Below are 12,890 nucleotides of genomic sequence, written 5' to 3' on the forward strand. Positions count from 1 at the left end.
CCACTCACTCACTCACTCACTGTAGTATCCCCATATCAGTTGCCATGTCGACCAAGTCGAAAACCGGCGCCCCGGCCCAGAAGATCGAGCTTTTCTCGCCCACGTACTTTGCTGCTTGCACCCTCGGCGGCATCATCGGTAAGACCATCTCAGCCTCGGGCCTGTGTCGCTGGGAACATGTAGGGCGCGCGCGTTAACACCAACCCTGCAGCATGCGGCCCGACTCACACCTCCGTGACGCCGCTCGATCTCGTCAAATGCCGCCGCCAGGTCGATTCTTCCTTGTACAAGTCCAATGCCCAGGCCTTCAAGAAGATATACAGTGCTGAGGGGCTCCGTGGCGTCTTCACCGGTTGGTCGCCGACCTTTGTGGGCTACGCATTTCAGGGCGCCGGCAAGTACGGCTTCTACGAGGTCTTCAAGTACTACTATGGCGAGAAGATGTTTCCCAACGCCCCCAAGACCCTGGTCTACCTAGGAGCCTCGGCCTCTGCTGAGTTTCTGGCCGACATGGCTCTGTGCCCGTGGGAGTCCATCAAGGTGCGGATGCAGACCACGAACCCGCCCTATGCCAGGACATTGCGGGAAGGGTGGAGCAAGGTCGTCGAGAAGGAGGGGGTGGCCGGCCTGTACAAGGGACTGTATCCCCTGTGGGCCAGACAGATCCCCTACACCATGGTCAAGTTTGCCACCTTTGAAAAGGCCGTCGAGATGATCTACAAGCAACTGGGCAAGCCAAAGGAGTCCTACAATGCGCTCCAGCAGACTGGCGTCTCGTTCTTGGGTGGGTACATTGCTGGCATTGGGTGTGCCGTCATTTCGCATCCCGCCGATGTCATGGTCAGCAAGCTCAACGCCGACCGCAAGTCGGGCGAGGCTGCCATGAGTGCCGTAGGCAGGATATACAAGAACATTGGGTTCGCCGGGCTGTGGAACGGACTGCCTGTCAGAATCTTCATGATTGGTACCTTGACGGCCTTCCAGTGGCTGATCTATGATTCCTTCAAGGTGTACTGTGGTGTAAGTTCTCCCCTGCGTGCGTGCCTTTGGCTCACATTTCACTAACCGTCAAAAGCTACCTACCACTGGAGGACATTAGAGCGGGAACGGTAGTGATTCTTGCACCGGCGTTTAGGCGTGGTTCTGGTTCTCTTACTTTAGACGTGTCACGGTAGCCAAAAGGTCGGTATGAAAATAATACAACTCGATGACCCTTCCCAGTGCTTCCTCAACACACAAGCATCTCGATCCTAGACCCGCCCGTCCTCCTTCTTCCCGAAGCCATAGATGGCAGGCAGGTTCTTCTTCCCTTCAGCCTTCATTTGGGCTGCCACATCACGATACGATCCTCGAACAATGTCTTCCAAGAAGGGCACACCCTTCGGCAACCAGTGCAGCTGCTGCTTCGCCTTCTCAAAAGAGACCTTGGTTTCGAGAGCGTTAAAGAACGCGAGGAATTCGCCCCATTTCTCAGCGGCCTCTCCAAACGAAATAGATCTGACAGGAACTTCCATGACCTCACCCACAGCCTCGGCCATCTGCCTCAATGTGGTCTCGCTTGATGACACGCCGTTATATAGCTGCCCCTGACCGGCGTATTGGATGGCGCTCAAGTACAAATCGGCCGCATCATCCACATGAAGCGTGCTAGTCACATTATCCCCCTCTCCGATATACAGACTCTCCCCATATTTCAGCGCCTGGCTCATGGACAACATCAGGAAGCCCCTGCCCCCTCGGCCGTACACGTAGGGGCTCAGCCGGATGACCACGCCGTGAACGTCTGTGCGGTTCAAGACGTTGTCCTCGGATCGTTTCCGCGCATCCATGAACGGCGTTCCCTTCCTTTTTGGTGTCTCCTCCGTGGCAGGCGACCCGTCGGCAGTCGGCTCATATCCACCACAGCCGGACGCCGTCACGATCGGTTTCCCCGTGCCGGCCAGACCTTCCATCATGGCGTCGGTGGCCGCAATATCCCCGTCGGCTATCTTTTGCAGGTCCGCGGCGAAGTCGTGGACCCAAGCCAGGTGCACTACGGCATCTGCCTTGGTGGACTCTCTGGCTAAGACGTCCAGACTTGTCAGGTCTCCACGGACGGGTGTGGCACCTAATGCTCTGAGAACGGCGTCACCGGACTCAGTTCTTGATAAGCCCGAGACTGAGTGGCCGGCGGCGATGGCCTTTTCAGTGAAGACATGCCCGATGTAGCCTGTGGCTCCAGTGACGAATATGTGTAGCTTGGAGCCGGAGGCCAACTTCTTCTGGACGTAGGAGGACATTCTGGGGGCGTCGCAGACTTTAAGATATGAGAGTAGCTTCTGACAGGACTGGGAGACAAGCAAACTTATCTGGAAACGGATGATGGCTCATATAGCCTGCTGTCTCTGGCTTTTGATCCACATGAGCGGGAAAGCTTACATTGATAGATTGATTTATAATCAGTTGGGGTGAGAAGTGGTACGAGTCCCGGTACTCCAGCCGAAACCGAAGCTATGTCATGTCCAGTAGCCACAAGTGCAGTGGAATTCGGAGGAACGAATGAGGCCGTTCGTGTCGCATATATTATCCCCGCATGCCGAACCGCGAGTCGCTCGAAACTGCAGTGTCGAATGTGAGACGGACTTAAAGGGCTTTAGACTCGGATGAGAAGCTTCCCATGTTCAGAACAGAGTTTGGAAATTGACCAATGAACGTGAGCTCTGATTCAGATAAGGAATACTTCCTAGAACCCAAAATTATAATCGAGCCGAATAATACCAGTCGTTCTTGTGACGCGCTCATCGGGATAAGAGTAAGCTGAACTTTTCTTCTCCGAACCCGAGAACATTGGACAATCGTTCTGCACCTGGAGGTCGCCTCGATAGAAATTGATGGATCTACAGATTTCTAGTTCATGGAATGATAACAGCAGGGAAGAGCACAAAGCCCGGACTCTCCCCCCTTTTCTCCTCCCGGACCAGTCCAGAGTGTTTATGTTCCTTGCAGACTGATGTCAATATCCAGATACCATCCTTCTGTCGACATTGATGTAAATATTACATTATCCATTCACTCGCTCCTAGGACTGCATTAGCATTAGGTAATCTGTGTTGAAGTATAAATAATTCGTAGTAGTCAATCTGTTAGTAACTGTACATTTCAAGATTGCTATGCAAGCTGCCATCTTACCTGGCACACTATAAGTGAACGTGTCATGTCCTCGTTTCTTCACTAGAGACCATTCCTGCCTCGTTAGTATCAACATCGTGCCAAGATAAAGTACTAACAAAAAAGCTTCAAACTATCCTCAACCTCGAACAGCCCGTATTCATGGAATGATGCGCCGCCCAACAGTTGAACATCAGACACTCCCAGCCCCTCGGATAACTGCGGTGTGTACCAGCCTGCCAACCGTTGAATGTCTCTTTGGCAGGGCTGGGAGCAGCAGTGCTAAGGAAAGTCTTGAAATTACGCTCTGTGTAGTAGCAGATTGTACTACTATCCTTCCTCACCACATTGGTTAAAGATGCACCCAATGACCAGGAACATTGAACTTCGGTTTTATTCCCATGTGACCTTGGCCCCCCATTGCCGCATTGGATACCACCACGACCGCAACGTAGGATTACATTTGATCCCGAAACGGAGTTGGTATTGGGTACAAAGCAAGGGATGTCGCGTTTGGTTTGCCCGCCGGGCCACAAGATCAGGCCTTGCTGTGCCGTGGGAAGTACGTTGGCATGAGCGGTTCTCCCTTCTTCCCCACTAATGGTCCAACGAGCTCCTCAGCCAGCAAGCCATCACCCGCTTTCGCTTAGCTCACTCGTTCCCTGTTGGCAAAGAGGCGAGCGCAGCTGAGATTTCCGGGTCAACAGGGCTTACAGAAGCTGATATACGTCAGATCATTCGTCATGCTGCTTTGCAAGGTGAAACTCTCCCCCCTTTCTTATCCTTTGACCTTTTGCTCTATTTCCGTAGTCAAGCTTCAATGGCCTGAAGGGGAGACTCGCTGACCTAGCTATGTTAATTAAGGGATATTCACGGAACAAAGACGGGGAATATTCTCGCACACCGCGCCATCGCGACTGCTAGCTGAGGATCAAGTCCTCCACGACTGGGTCGCAGCAAACGTGGATGATCTCTGGCCTGCAGCATCCCAGACGTGTAACGTCATGGACAAGTATCCCAAATCTGAAGAACCCACGGAAACGGTACGTGTGATCTACGTACCCCCTCTCCTTTTTCTTTTTCTTATTTTTTTTTTCCCGTTTTTCAGATTCTAGAGACTCACCTTTCTTAGGGCTTTTCTTTGGCCAACCATACGGAAAAATTTATGTATGAATTCTTCTCTGGCCACTCGGAGAGAGGCCATCGATTTTCCAATGCGATGACAGCACTGGGCTGAAGCAGCGATTTAGACTTCAAATATGTAGTGCATGAGTTTTGTTGGGGAAATACTGGGATCGGAACGGTTGTAGACGTAAGCCCTGCTATACCTTTATCTGGAGATGGAAACACCCACTAACACTTTGTCAAGGTTGGTGGCTCCGAGGGTCAGGCGTGCGCTGCCCTCGCGCACGAGTTTTCAAACCTGGAATCCATCGTACAGGATTTCCAACCAGTTGTAAACCAAAGAAAGAGTCGTGTGCCAGCCGATGTCGCCGGCCGCATAATGTTCATGGCTCATGACTTCCTCACCGAGCAACCAGTCCGCAATGCTGACGTCTATCTCCTGCGCCAGATCCTACACAACTGGTCAGACAAGTATTACATTCGTATCCTACGACACCTTGTTACCGCGCTTAAGACCGCGGCGAAGATTGTGGTGAATGATAATGTGTTGCCGGAGCCCGGGAGTATGTCTAACTGGAAGGAAGCACGCATAAGGCACGTCGCTCAAGATGATCCGATTAAACCCACGCTTGGCAGTCAAGACCATGTTGCACCCCCTCTCATATAGTGCTAATGAAAACTTTGTAGGAGCACCGATCTTACTATGAAGGTCTTACAGAACCCCCACGAGCGTGGACTAGACGACTGGAAGAACCTCTTCAAGACGGCTGACCCCAGGTTCAGCTTCCAGGAAGCGAAGCAACCAGCAGGGTCCACATTGTGGATTATGACCGTGCAGTGGGAAGGGCAGTAGTAGAACAGTTGGTTCGGTTTGGTTGTTGAAGAAACTGAACTCGCCACTTGAATGGAGGGTGGTATTTCGGCGGAGATATGGGCTGTCTGCAAGAGTAGCAAGGAGCATGCGTATCAAACTTCATTCGAACGCCCAGAACCTTCATATGAAGCCTGACCATCACGCTGGGTCAATGGCTGCATCGGTGGGTAGAAAATGACGGAGGCTTGTAGAAATATCAATGAAACTGAGATACAAGCATGCAGATTGGGCCTTTTTCTACGGATAAAACGAAAATGGTCAGCTATAGTTACGCTTAGGAGTTGTGTCGATATCGAGTTGACGACTTGCCCACTGGTTCGCCATGAGCCTAGATCCTCCATCCTGAACAATGTCTATTTCCAGAACCTGCTGCTGTTTTCGGCCCAGCGGGTAACATCTCTCGGTCGAACTCGGCGAGCCGAGTCACTCTGACGCTGGTTCAGACGCATCGCATCCATGAACACGTCCGAGGGCCTGAAGGAGTTGGGGTTGTAGCCGCCATAGTAGTATTCTCTACCGCCGGAAGCGACCCGACCAGGAGACTGCCAGTCGACTGTCATCGGTCGGACATGAGAGGAGCTGCGGTGGCTGCTACTTCGCCGAGGCATTTTGTTTTCCGGAGTTTCTTCTTGTTGTAGTGGTCGATTCAGGTGTGTTGTCGGTTTGTATTGCTATCCTTGCAGTTTTGTTGGGCATAAGGTAGCAAGCCGAGGAAGGACGCCCCAATTTATAGTACACTGGTGGCAGTGATGGACTCCCATATCTACAATTAGCCATTTCATTAATTCTGTATACGCATTCAGTCTGCGAACTTTGTCACCAAGATCGTGAGAGAAAGTTAGCCTGTGCTTGATAGTCAATGAATGTATGTTATGAACTAGGTTTAAGATAAGTGATAGAATTCCAACACAAATCTTCAGAGAGTAAGGGACAGTTATAAGTGGTGTATGGGACTGGAAGTCACATATAAACAAAATGACACAATCGATATTACCAAGTCACCAGGGTTGGTGGATCACATATTGACGTTGTCTCAAATGTTCGTGTAATACCCTCTTCATTTTGCTAGGAGCTACATCGAAGCAAACTTCAAGCTCCCAAAATCCGAGGAAAGTCAGAGTTGGCGACCTGGCAACTTCATCGGTATTCACTCACTCACCTTTCTTCTCCTCTTCCGCCTCCTGGCCTCCTCCCATCGTGAGCCCCTCATCCCACTCACCGACGTCGATGCCAATCCACAGCGCCAATAATACCGCATAACTTCCGCTCAAATCGGTTCGGCCGGCAGCTAGCAACCTTCGACGGTGCGTCTCGAACTCCGAGGGAGGGTTCAACTGTCCCTGCAAACCATTAATCAAGCATACGCAATCTTTGCGGTGTCGCACAGAGTACTGGGGATCGACACTAGGGCAGAGAGGTAAATCGAAGCGGGCGGTGGAAATGCAGCCACTTGACTGCATGGTAGCGACGATAGAACCCTTATCGTCGTTCTCGTCGTAGAAAATGCAGAAAGGAATGCGATGAGGAGTGTTGATCCAGAACTCGCGCCCTGGGGTGAGGGGCTGGTGACGGTCTTCTGAAGTCATCTTGGATGGTTTATTCGGATCAGCGGGCTTATTTATGGCTGTGCGTAGTCTATCACATTCCGTTCTGATACTGAGTGAGTTCAAGGTCAAGTACGACGACGGTAGGCAAGATTATATAGTGGATCAGTGTTGATCACCTTCTTTCTGTTCATTCTTGGGACATGCTGCTTCTTCATAGACGAGACAACTTGATATGTGCATCACCATACTGCAGTTACGCACGGTCGCCTGGTCACGGTAAGGCGGTGTATTAATACTGGAGGTGCATCTATGGCGTTGTTTCATTTTTCACAAAGACATTGCTCCCGAATATAGATCTAGCAGTATAGCGTACATATTTGATGCACGGTAGGTCAAGATACTTCATCGTGGACTAAGGGGAATTGCTTCTTGTGCGAAGGCGTGGCTGGCTCTTTGTCAGTACGTAGGCTTTGTCAGATCAGACGACCAAGACAATGCGGACCGCAGGCTGACTCAACCTGTGTGAACGGTAAGTAGTACCATAAATATCCGCATTAGCAAGTAAACATCACAGAACCGGATGGCCGATAGAAAAGAAGCAAAATATTCACACAATCACACGCGGAACTCACCGGCAATCTTGAGGTGCCCTTAGGTTAGGTAAGACAGTGTTTGAGTATAGTCGTACATAATAAGCCTAGTGTGCTTCGATGCGCCACCTTGGGCCGCTGAGGAAGTCTACCGGAGTCCTATGCCAAACTCCAAGGTCCATATTTGGATGTGTCTCGTAATGTTTAGCAAAGGGGAGTTGTAAGATTCCCAATCTATATCACTGACAGTCTGTTTGATTGCTGCGCGGATCTCGTCTATCGTTTTGTTGTCCTTTGTTGTTATTGGACTTGGGTGAGTGATAACCGGCTTGCGGTACCGGTAAACTAAAGTGACAATAATGATGAAAGCGTATGACAATGCTCTCAACTCCAATGTGATCATCGCGAGTCCAGTTCTGGTCCGCTGGATCTCTGCAATTGCCTGGCATCTCAACCAGTTCCCAGGGCTTTCTATGCTTGCTTCTCATCCCTACTTCCTCTTGGGAGCCTCAATTGTGTTTCCAGGCTTGGTGGCTGTAATGGCAACGTAACGCCACCGCCCACGTCCTAGATAAGTGTTGACACCAGCTACAGTATTAATGAAGAAGCGTTCTAGATGGAATAACTCGATTATGTAGTAGGGAATAATGGCGAGGAGGAAGAAGAATCTCGTCATCGGGCGAATGTTGTCAGAGAAGTCTCGAACAACCACGTCCTGAAATCCTGCCTCCTCTAGAAACCGCTGAAAGACACCGACGTCGGAGACCTGGTTCGTGGGCATAGCTGCGTAGTGGTTGATCTGTTGCATCGACTGGGCCATTTCACTTGGCTCATCTGCGAGCCGGTTATGGTCGTATTCGAAAAGCGCAATTCTTCCACCTGGCCGGAGCAGGCGGTAAAACTCCGCCAACACCGCTTCTGGGTCTGTCGCGTGGACAAAAGTCTCCATAGTGTAGACACCATCGAAAGATTGATCCGCGAACGATTCTAGATGATGGTAATCCATCTTCCGCACAGTGACTCGTCCCTCCGGTAAGCCCGAGCCTGCGATATTCCTACGCGATTTGACGATATGATGGTCAATCACGTCGATACCTGTTATTCGGAGCTCATGTTTTTTCGCCAGATGCAGGGCAACATGGCTCACTCCGCAGCCAGCGTCAAGGACCTCAGCGCCAGCCGGGAGGGCGAGCACCTCGGCGAGCTTGTCTTCCATCGCGCGCAAGGCTCTGGACATGGGGAGCGGCCAGTAGGTGTCATGGTCCCAGTAGCCGAAGTGGCGAGTGCCTCCCAGTACAAGTCTGTATCCTATGCGCGATTCCAGGGAGTAGTAGTAGGATTGCAGCAGGGGATTATCGTTGATGAGCGGCTGTCGCTCTTCCTCGCGCTCCGTTTGTGCCATCTTCGCTAGACGGTCAAGCGGCATAGGTGAGGTTGTGATGCAACTAATGCCTTACGGATTGTACTGCCGCAATGGTGCGAAGCTGACCGTGGATTGAGGTGCTCGACTGCAGAGAGCTGTTGATCGCCACAAAAGGACGCCTCGAAGTTGAAGGAGAATCGGGGGTAATTTACGCGCCCAGCCAACTGAATATTTCAGCACAGAACGGCCAGATCAGGCAAAGTCATTGTTACCCTGCCATCCGAGGCAGGCTGAACGCCTAGGTAGATATCTACACACAGAAGACCGTGCGTGCCCTGTCATTCTGGCAGATATGTCTCTCTCCAAGAGCAGGATAATGAGGGTGAAATACTGACAAGGTCGCAATACTCCAACAGAATTCATCGGGGATCTTGGTAAACCTTGATGCTTTGATTGACTAGCTCATCAAGTATATAACTTACATACATTGGCAACTAACTTAGTGCATCAGCGATTCGTGATTTTCTGGGAGTCAAGGCTAAGCCGACGACCCCGGACGGGCTGGCCCGTGCTAGTGTGGAAGTTAGTTAGGGCCGTAGCGGCTGCAGCCGCTGGCTAGCAGCGTATTCCGCCCTGAGAATGCCGAGGGTGGTAGTTACGCAGTCGTAAACTGTCAAGTGGCTGCTACATAATTGCAGAATCAAATGTGTCACAATATAGGAGATATATAGAGGAGCGGAACAACATCAATCCGGGGGATCGCCCCCTATATAGCAGGCTCATCAGCCCATTTCATTTGTAGCTCCTCAAGGATCAACTCAAGTCAATTCCCATGCTCTCACGCGCGTATTAGTGTGACAAATGTATATCCACAGCTTGTCAGGATATGACACAGGCACCGACACGTCGAGCCACGGAATCTGGCCCATCACTACGGCTTGGTGCGCGCGCCATGTAGGCCGTACTTGCTTTTTAGGGGTCACAAGTTGAGTGTTGAGCAAGGAGACAGCTGATGCTACAGATGTGAAGGGTCAGGCGCGCATGGGCCTCGGCTTTCCGATGGGCCACTACAGGCAGGTCCGTGGCGTAGCTAACTGAGCGTCTTTTTGCCCATAGGCTCCTTGCAAGTAGCCTAACACATATGGAAGGGCAATAAATATACCTTGTTGCGTTTCGTTGGAATATGTTTCGGAACACATTGGTCGCGGAAGTCAATCGTGAGTATAGGCTTGCCGTACTAACGCCTTGTCATGTCGGCACTCAAGGATCCGTGAATTATAGAGTTACTATCTTGGGTTATGACAGTCTGATACACGGTAAACAGAAAAGCGAGTTGCTGTGAAGCAAGCCCTCTCTGATTTACCCCGGACCATGCCGAGTGCCACCGATTCACACCCTAGCCAACAAATTCCCTTTTCCTCGGGCGCACAACATCAACTTCCCGTAACGCTGGTAAATTGCCACAAGTCGTACGTCGCTTATAGAGAATCATCACGTAGATATGATCACAACTGGATCACTCTAGTAGTCGCATCGCGTATACCATCGTCCATGTGTCGAGTAAGCCAATATTGGAGGGGACCCACCGAGTCTTTCTCGACAACATCTCAAAGAGCTGGGTCACTCTATTCAACTGACTTTACCTGCTCTGCAGTCGTTCAATGCAATTATATATCATATAAGTGTATAATTCTCTGATACGATAAGATATTTTTAGAGCCTACATTTGGCATAAATGCCTCCATTTGAGCCTCCCCCAACCTCAATTTGTTGGACAACTCAATGCCTAGCAGACAACCTTTGTATGCAACTTTTGCTGGTCGTTGCGTTGACCGAGAGTCTCTCCCAATTTATTGCGTCGCGATTTCTCCTTGACTGAAGATGAAAACTCTGCGGTCTATGGCTTGTACTGGTTACGAGCCGAATCGGAGTAGTACGGGTCAAATCCCCTAATTACACCACCTGGCTACTATAACGACAGGAAAGTACTGATCCCCAGAGGTCATAACATATGCTTCCACGGAGCCCACCACCATGTGACGTCCGCCCTGAATGCATAGAATCACAAGCAGTGGTCTCAGATCTTCTATGGGTACCGTCATGGACCTACATTCGAAAGAATGAAATATCCACCGGCGACCTCAGCCTCCCGTCAGGGTTGTTCACTGGTAGTTTCCCTGAAAAGAACGGAATATGATTTCTCGTTTAGAGAAATGCAGTTACATGTTCCCCCCGTTTTCCCTCCCCCTCCACTTGAAGGGTATAATGTGCCTTAGAGAGAATGGGAATGATGGAAGGAATGAGGGAACACCTAATATTTATGTTTGTACCTGGGTGCGGGTTAAGTTTGCGAGGCCGTACGAGACACTTGCGCCGGCAACCCCTCGAAGCGGTCACTGGCTCTACGCGAACTCTAAATGGTCCACAGGCTTTAATAGAACGGTGGAAATGCCAACTAAAGTGGTACGCATTCAAGTGACGAGGTGGCAAGTCTAGCTCTTTGGAGCATGCCGCCTCACTAATTTTGTGAACAAAACTTGCAACTAGATGGGGTATTTCCACATCATATTCTTGGCATCCATTTTGTGATGTGTCCCACGGTGATCTCGTCTTCACATTCCATGTCGGTTTCTTCCTCGCCAAACTTGGCTTCCCTGGCCTCGAGGCAGAGCTTGTCTGGCCACCTTGCGAGCTTGTGAGGAGGAGGCTGCGCCAGAGGTGAGCGAGTTGGTGTCTGGTGCCTCGGTCCGTTTCAATGTGTTCCCAGTCGGAACGACATGGCTTTTCTTGAGCCCGTCTCGCCTTGGCGCGGCCTTGTTACACCCCCTGGACCTACGAACGCAGCCCACACTTGTGCCAAACGAGTCATCGGCGCCCGTCAAAAGGGTGAAGATGTCGCCCGACCAGCCGGGATCCCCGCAGGCAGGGCCGACCCAGCCCCCGAAAAAGTCGGCCGCTTCAAAGGCGTTCTCAGAGAAGGTTTTCGCGCCCTTCACAAGGGCCTGATAGGCTATCTTGGCCTCGCCGGCGCCGGGTACGAAGTCAAGCCCGATCTGAGCTATCTCGTTCAAAACCGACAGAACGGCTTTGCAGATCAAGTCTATCGCTTCAAGTCCCTGGGCAACAACGTCGAATATCTCCAATGCAAAATCGAGGCCATCGCACTGACAGGTGGCCGGGATCCAGCTGAGACCGTCGTCATCCCTAAACGACGGCTTGACTATCGAGAGATCGACATCTCCGTACTGGGCCGCTGTGCACTAGACAAGCAAAAAAGCCGTCAACTCTCAACATGGTTCGATTCAGAGACATTCCTACTTACGCCGTATGCAGACTCTGGGTTGAAGTGAGTATGGCACCACTCCTCGCAGGGCTGTTTGGACTTTGCCGAATTACTCTGGATGCCGTTATACCAGTAGCATTCGCCGGTGTCTTCGTAGCGAGCTAGGGTCTGGGCATCATTGTCCTGAGCCGTTGCGATGTGAGAAGCCACTGCCAACAAGGTGAAAAGTTTGATGTACATAGTGAAAGTAAAGTGAGGAGGACGAATCAGTGAAAGGTCTGCTATGGATATGAACTGAGGCAGCCAAGGAACAGGAACGTATTTGTGAAAGTGGTTATGGTGTAGATGCAAGCTAGAAGAATCGCCAGTCTTTAGCGATCGACAATATATAACTGTATACATGTGCGAGAGTTGACCTCTTTACGTGCGGAGAGTAGCGGTATCCCTGGCATATTTCTGGCCACACACGCTATGATACTGATTTATTTGGGGACATAACCGATCAAAAGACAGAGATGCTCCGTGCAGATGGAATGCCAAGTGTGACAAGTCTCCCGTGGCAGAGATATAATAAGAACGTAGAGGATAAGGTGCTGGCATGGGTTTGGCCAGCAAGGACCGCATCGAGTAATCGCAACGTTTAGAACTGACAGGATACAATACGTAGGGAATGTCCTCGGCAGCGGAAGTCCAAGTTAGGCAAAAGACTGGCATTGTAGGTTAAGCCTCCTCCTTTGATGTTGTTGTCTCCCTTGCGGGCATGTTGCCGACCGAAAAGCGGGTTCAAGGCGGCTTATACAGCATCTTGACAATATTTATAGAATACGCGTGCCTCGGATCAGCCCTGGTTTTGCTTCGTGGCAGGCACTGCTGCGCTCTGCCGCTGTGGATGCTCTACTCTACCTTCCGAACTCCCCGGGCCTTGAGGGCATCGAGCACCCGTGCTGTCGGAATCAAAGAG

At 51.0% G+C, this 12,890-nt stretch overlaps 7 protein-coding genes across 7 annotated transcripts; 2 read left to right on the top strand and 5 right to left on the bottom strand.

Moving 5' to 3' along the window:
- Positions 1 to 44: 44 nt before the first annotated feature.
- Positions 45 to 1,099, top strand: JN550_012437 (uncharacterized protein; the record flags this gene model as incomplete). The annotated part of the gene is made up of 3 exons (XM_049310913.1): positions 45 to 138; positions 212 to 1,020; positions 1,076 to 1,099. The coding sequence occupies 3 exons, from the start codon at positions 45 to 47 to the stop codon at positions 1,097 to 1,099; spliced, it is 927 nt and encodes a 308-aa protein (XP_049165577.1).
- A 151-nt stretch (positions 1,100 to 1,250) lies between these two features.
- Positions 1,251 to 2,279, bottom strand: JN550_012438 (uncharacterized protein; the record flags this gene model as incomplete). Its single annotated transcript, XM_049310914.1, has 1 exon — positions 1,251 to 2,279. One exon carries the CDS (start codon positions 2,277 to 2,279, stop codon positions 1,251 to 1,253), a length of 1,029 nt encoding a protein of 342 aa, XP_049165578.1.
- A 1,872-nt stretch (positions 2,280 to 4,151) lies between these two features.
- Positions 4,152 to 5,125, top strand: JN550_012439 (uncharacterized protein; the record flags this gene model as incomplete). The annotated part of the gene is made up of 3 exons (XM_049310915.1): positions 4,152 to 4,190; positions 4,517 to 4,818; positions 4,960 to 5,125. 3 exons carry the CDS (start codon positions 4,152 to 4,154, stop codon positions 5,123 to 5,125), a joined length of 507 nt encoding a protein of 168 aa, XP_049165579.1.
- Positions 5,126 to 5,499: 374 nt separating this feature from the next.
- JN550_012440 (uncharacterized protein) lies at positions 5,500 to 5,754 on the bottom strand (the record flags this gene model as incomplete). The annotated part of the gene is made up of 1 exon (XM_049310916.1): positions 5,500 to 5,754. The coding sequence occupies one exon, from the start codon at positions 5,752 to 5,754 to the stop codon at positions 5,500 to 5,502; it is 255 nt and encodes an 84-aa protein (XP_049165580.1).
- A 543-nt stretch (positions 5,755 to 6,297) lies between these two features.
- JN550_012441 (uncharacterized protein) lies at positions 6,298 to 6,732 on the bottom strand (the record flags this gene model as incomplete). Its single annotated transcript, XM_049310917.1, has 1 exon — positions 6,298 to 6,732. One exon carries the CDS (start codon positions 6,730 to 6,732, stop codon positions 6,298 to 6,300), a length of 435 nt encoding a protein of 144 aa, XP_049165581.1.
- A 1,041-nt stretch (positions 6,733 to 7,773) lies between these two features.
- Positions 7,774 to 8,685, bottom strand: JN550_012442 (uncharacterized protein; the record flags this gene model as incomplete). The annotated part of the gene is made up of 1 exon (XM_049310918.1): positions 7,774 to 8,685. One exon carries the CDS (start codon positions 8,683 to 8,685, stop codon positions 7,774 to 7,776), a length of 912 nt encoding a protein of 303 aa, XP_049165582.1.
- Positions 8,686 to 11,209: 2,524 nt separating this feature from the next.
- JN550_012443 (uncharacterized protein) lies at positions 11,210 to 12,169 on the bottom strand (the record flags this gene model as incomplete). The annotated part of the gene is made up of 3 exons (XM_049310919.1): positions 11,210 to 11,353; positions 11,496 to 11,906; positions 11,969 to 12,169. 3 exons carry the CDS (start codon positions 12,167 to 12,169, stop codon positions 11,210 to 11,212), a joined length of 756 nt encoding a protein of 251 aa, XP_049165583.1.
- Between the last annotated feature and the right edge of the window lie 721 nt (positions 12,170 to 12,890).

The sequence above is a fragment of the Neoarthrinium moseri genome (assembly GCF_022829205.1).
Source record: "Neoarthrinium moseri strain CBS 164.80 chromosome Unknown scaffold86_Wmoseri_CBS_16480, whole genome shotgun sequence".
In the NCBI taxonomy this organism is placed as follows: domain Eukaryota; kingdom Fungi; phylum Ascomycota; class Sordariomycetes; order Amphisphaeriales; family Apiosporaceae; genus Neoarthrinium; species Neoarthrinium moseri.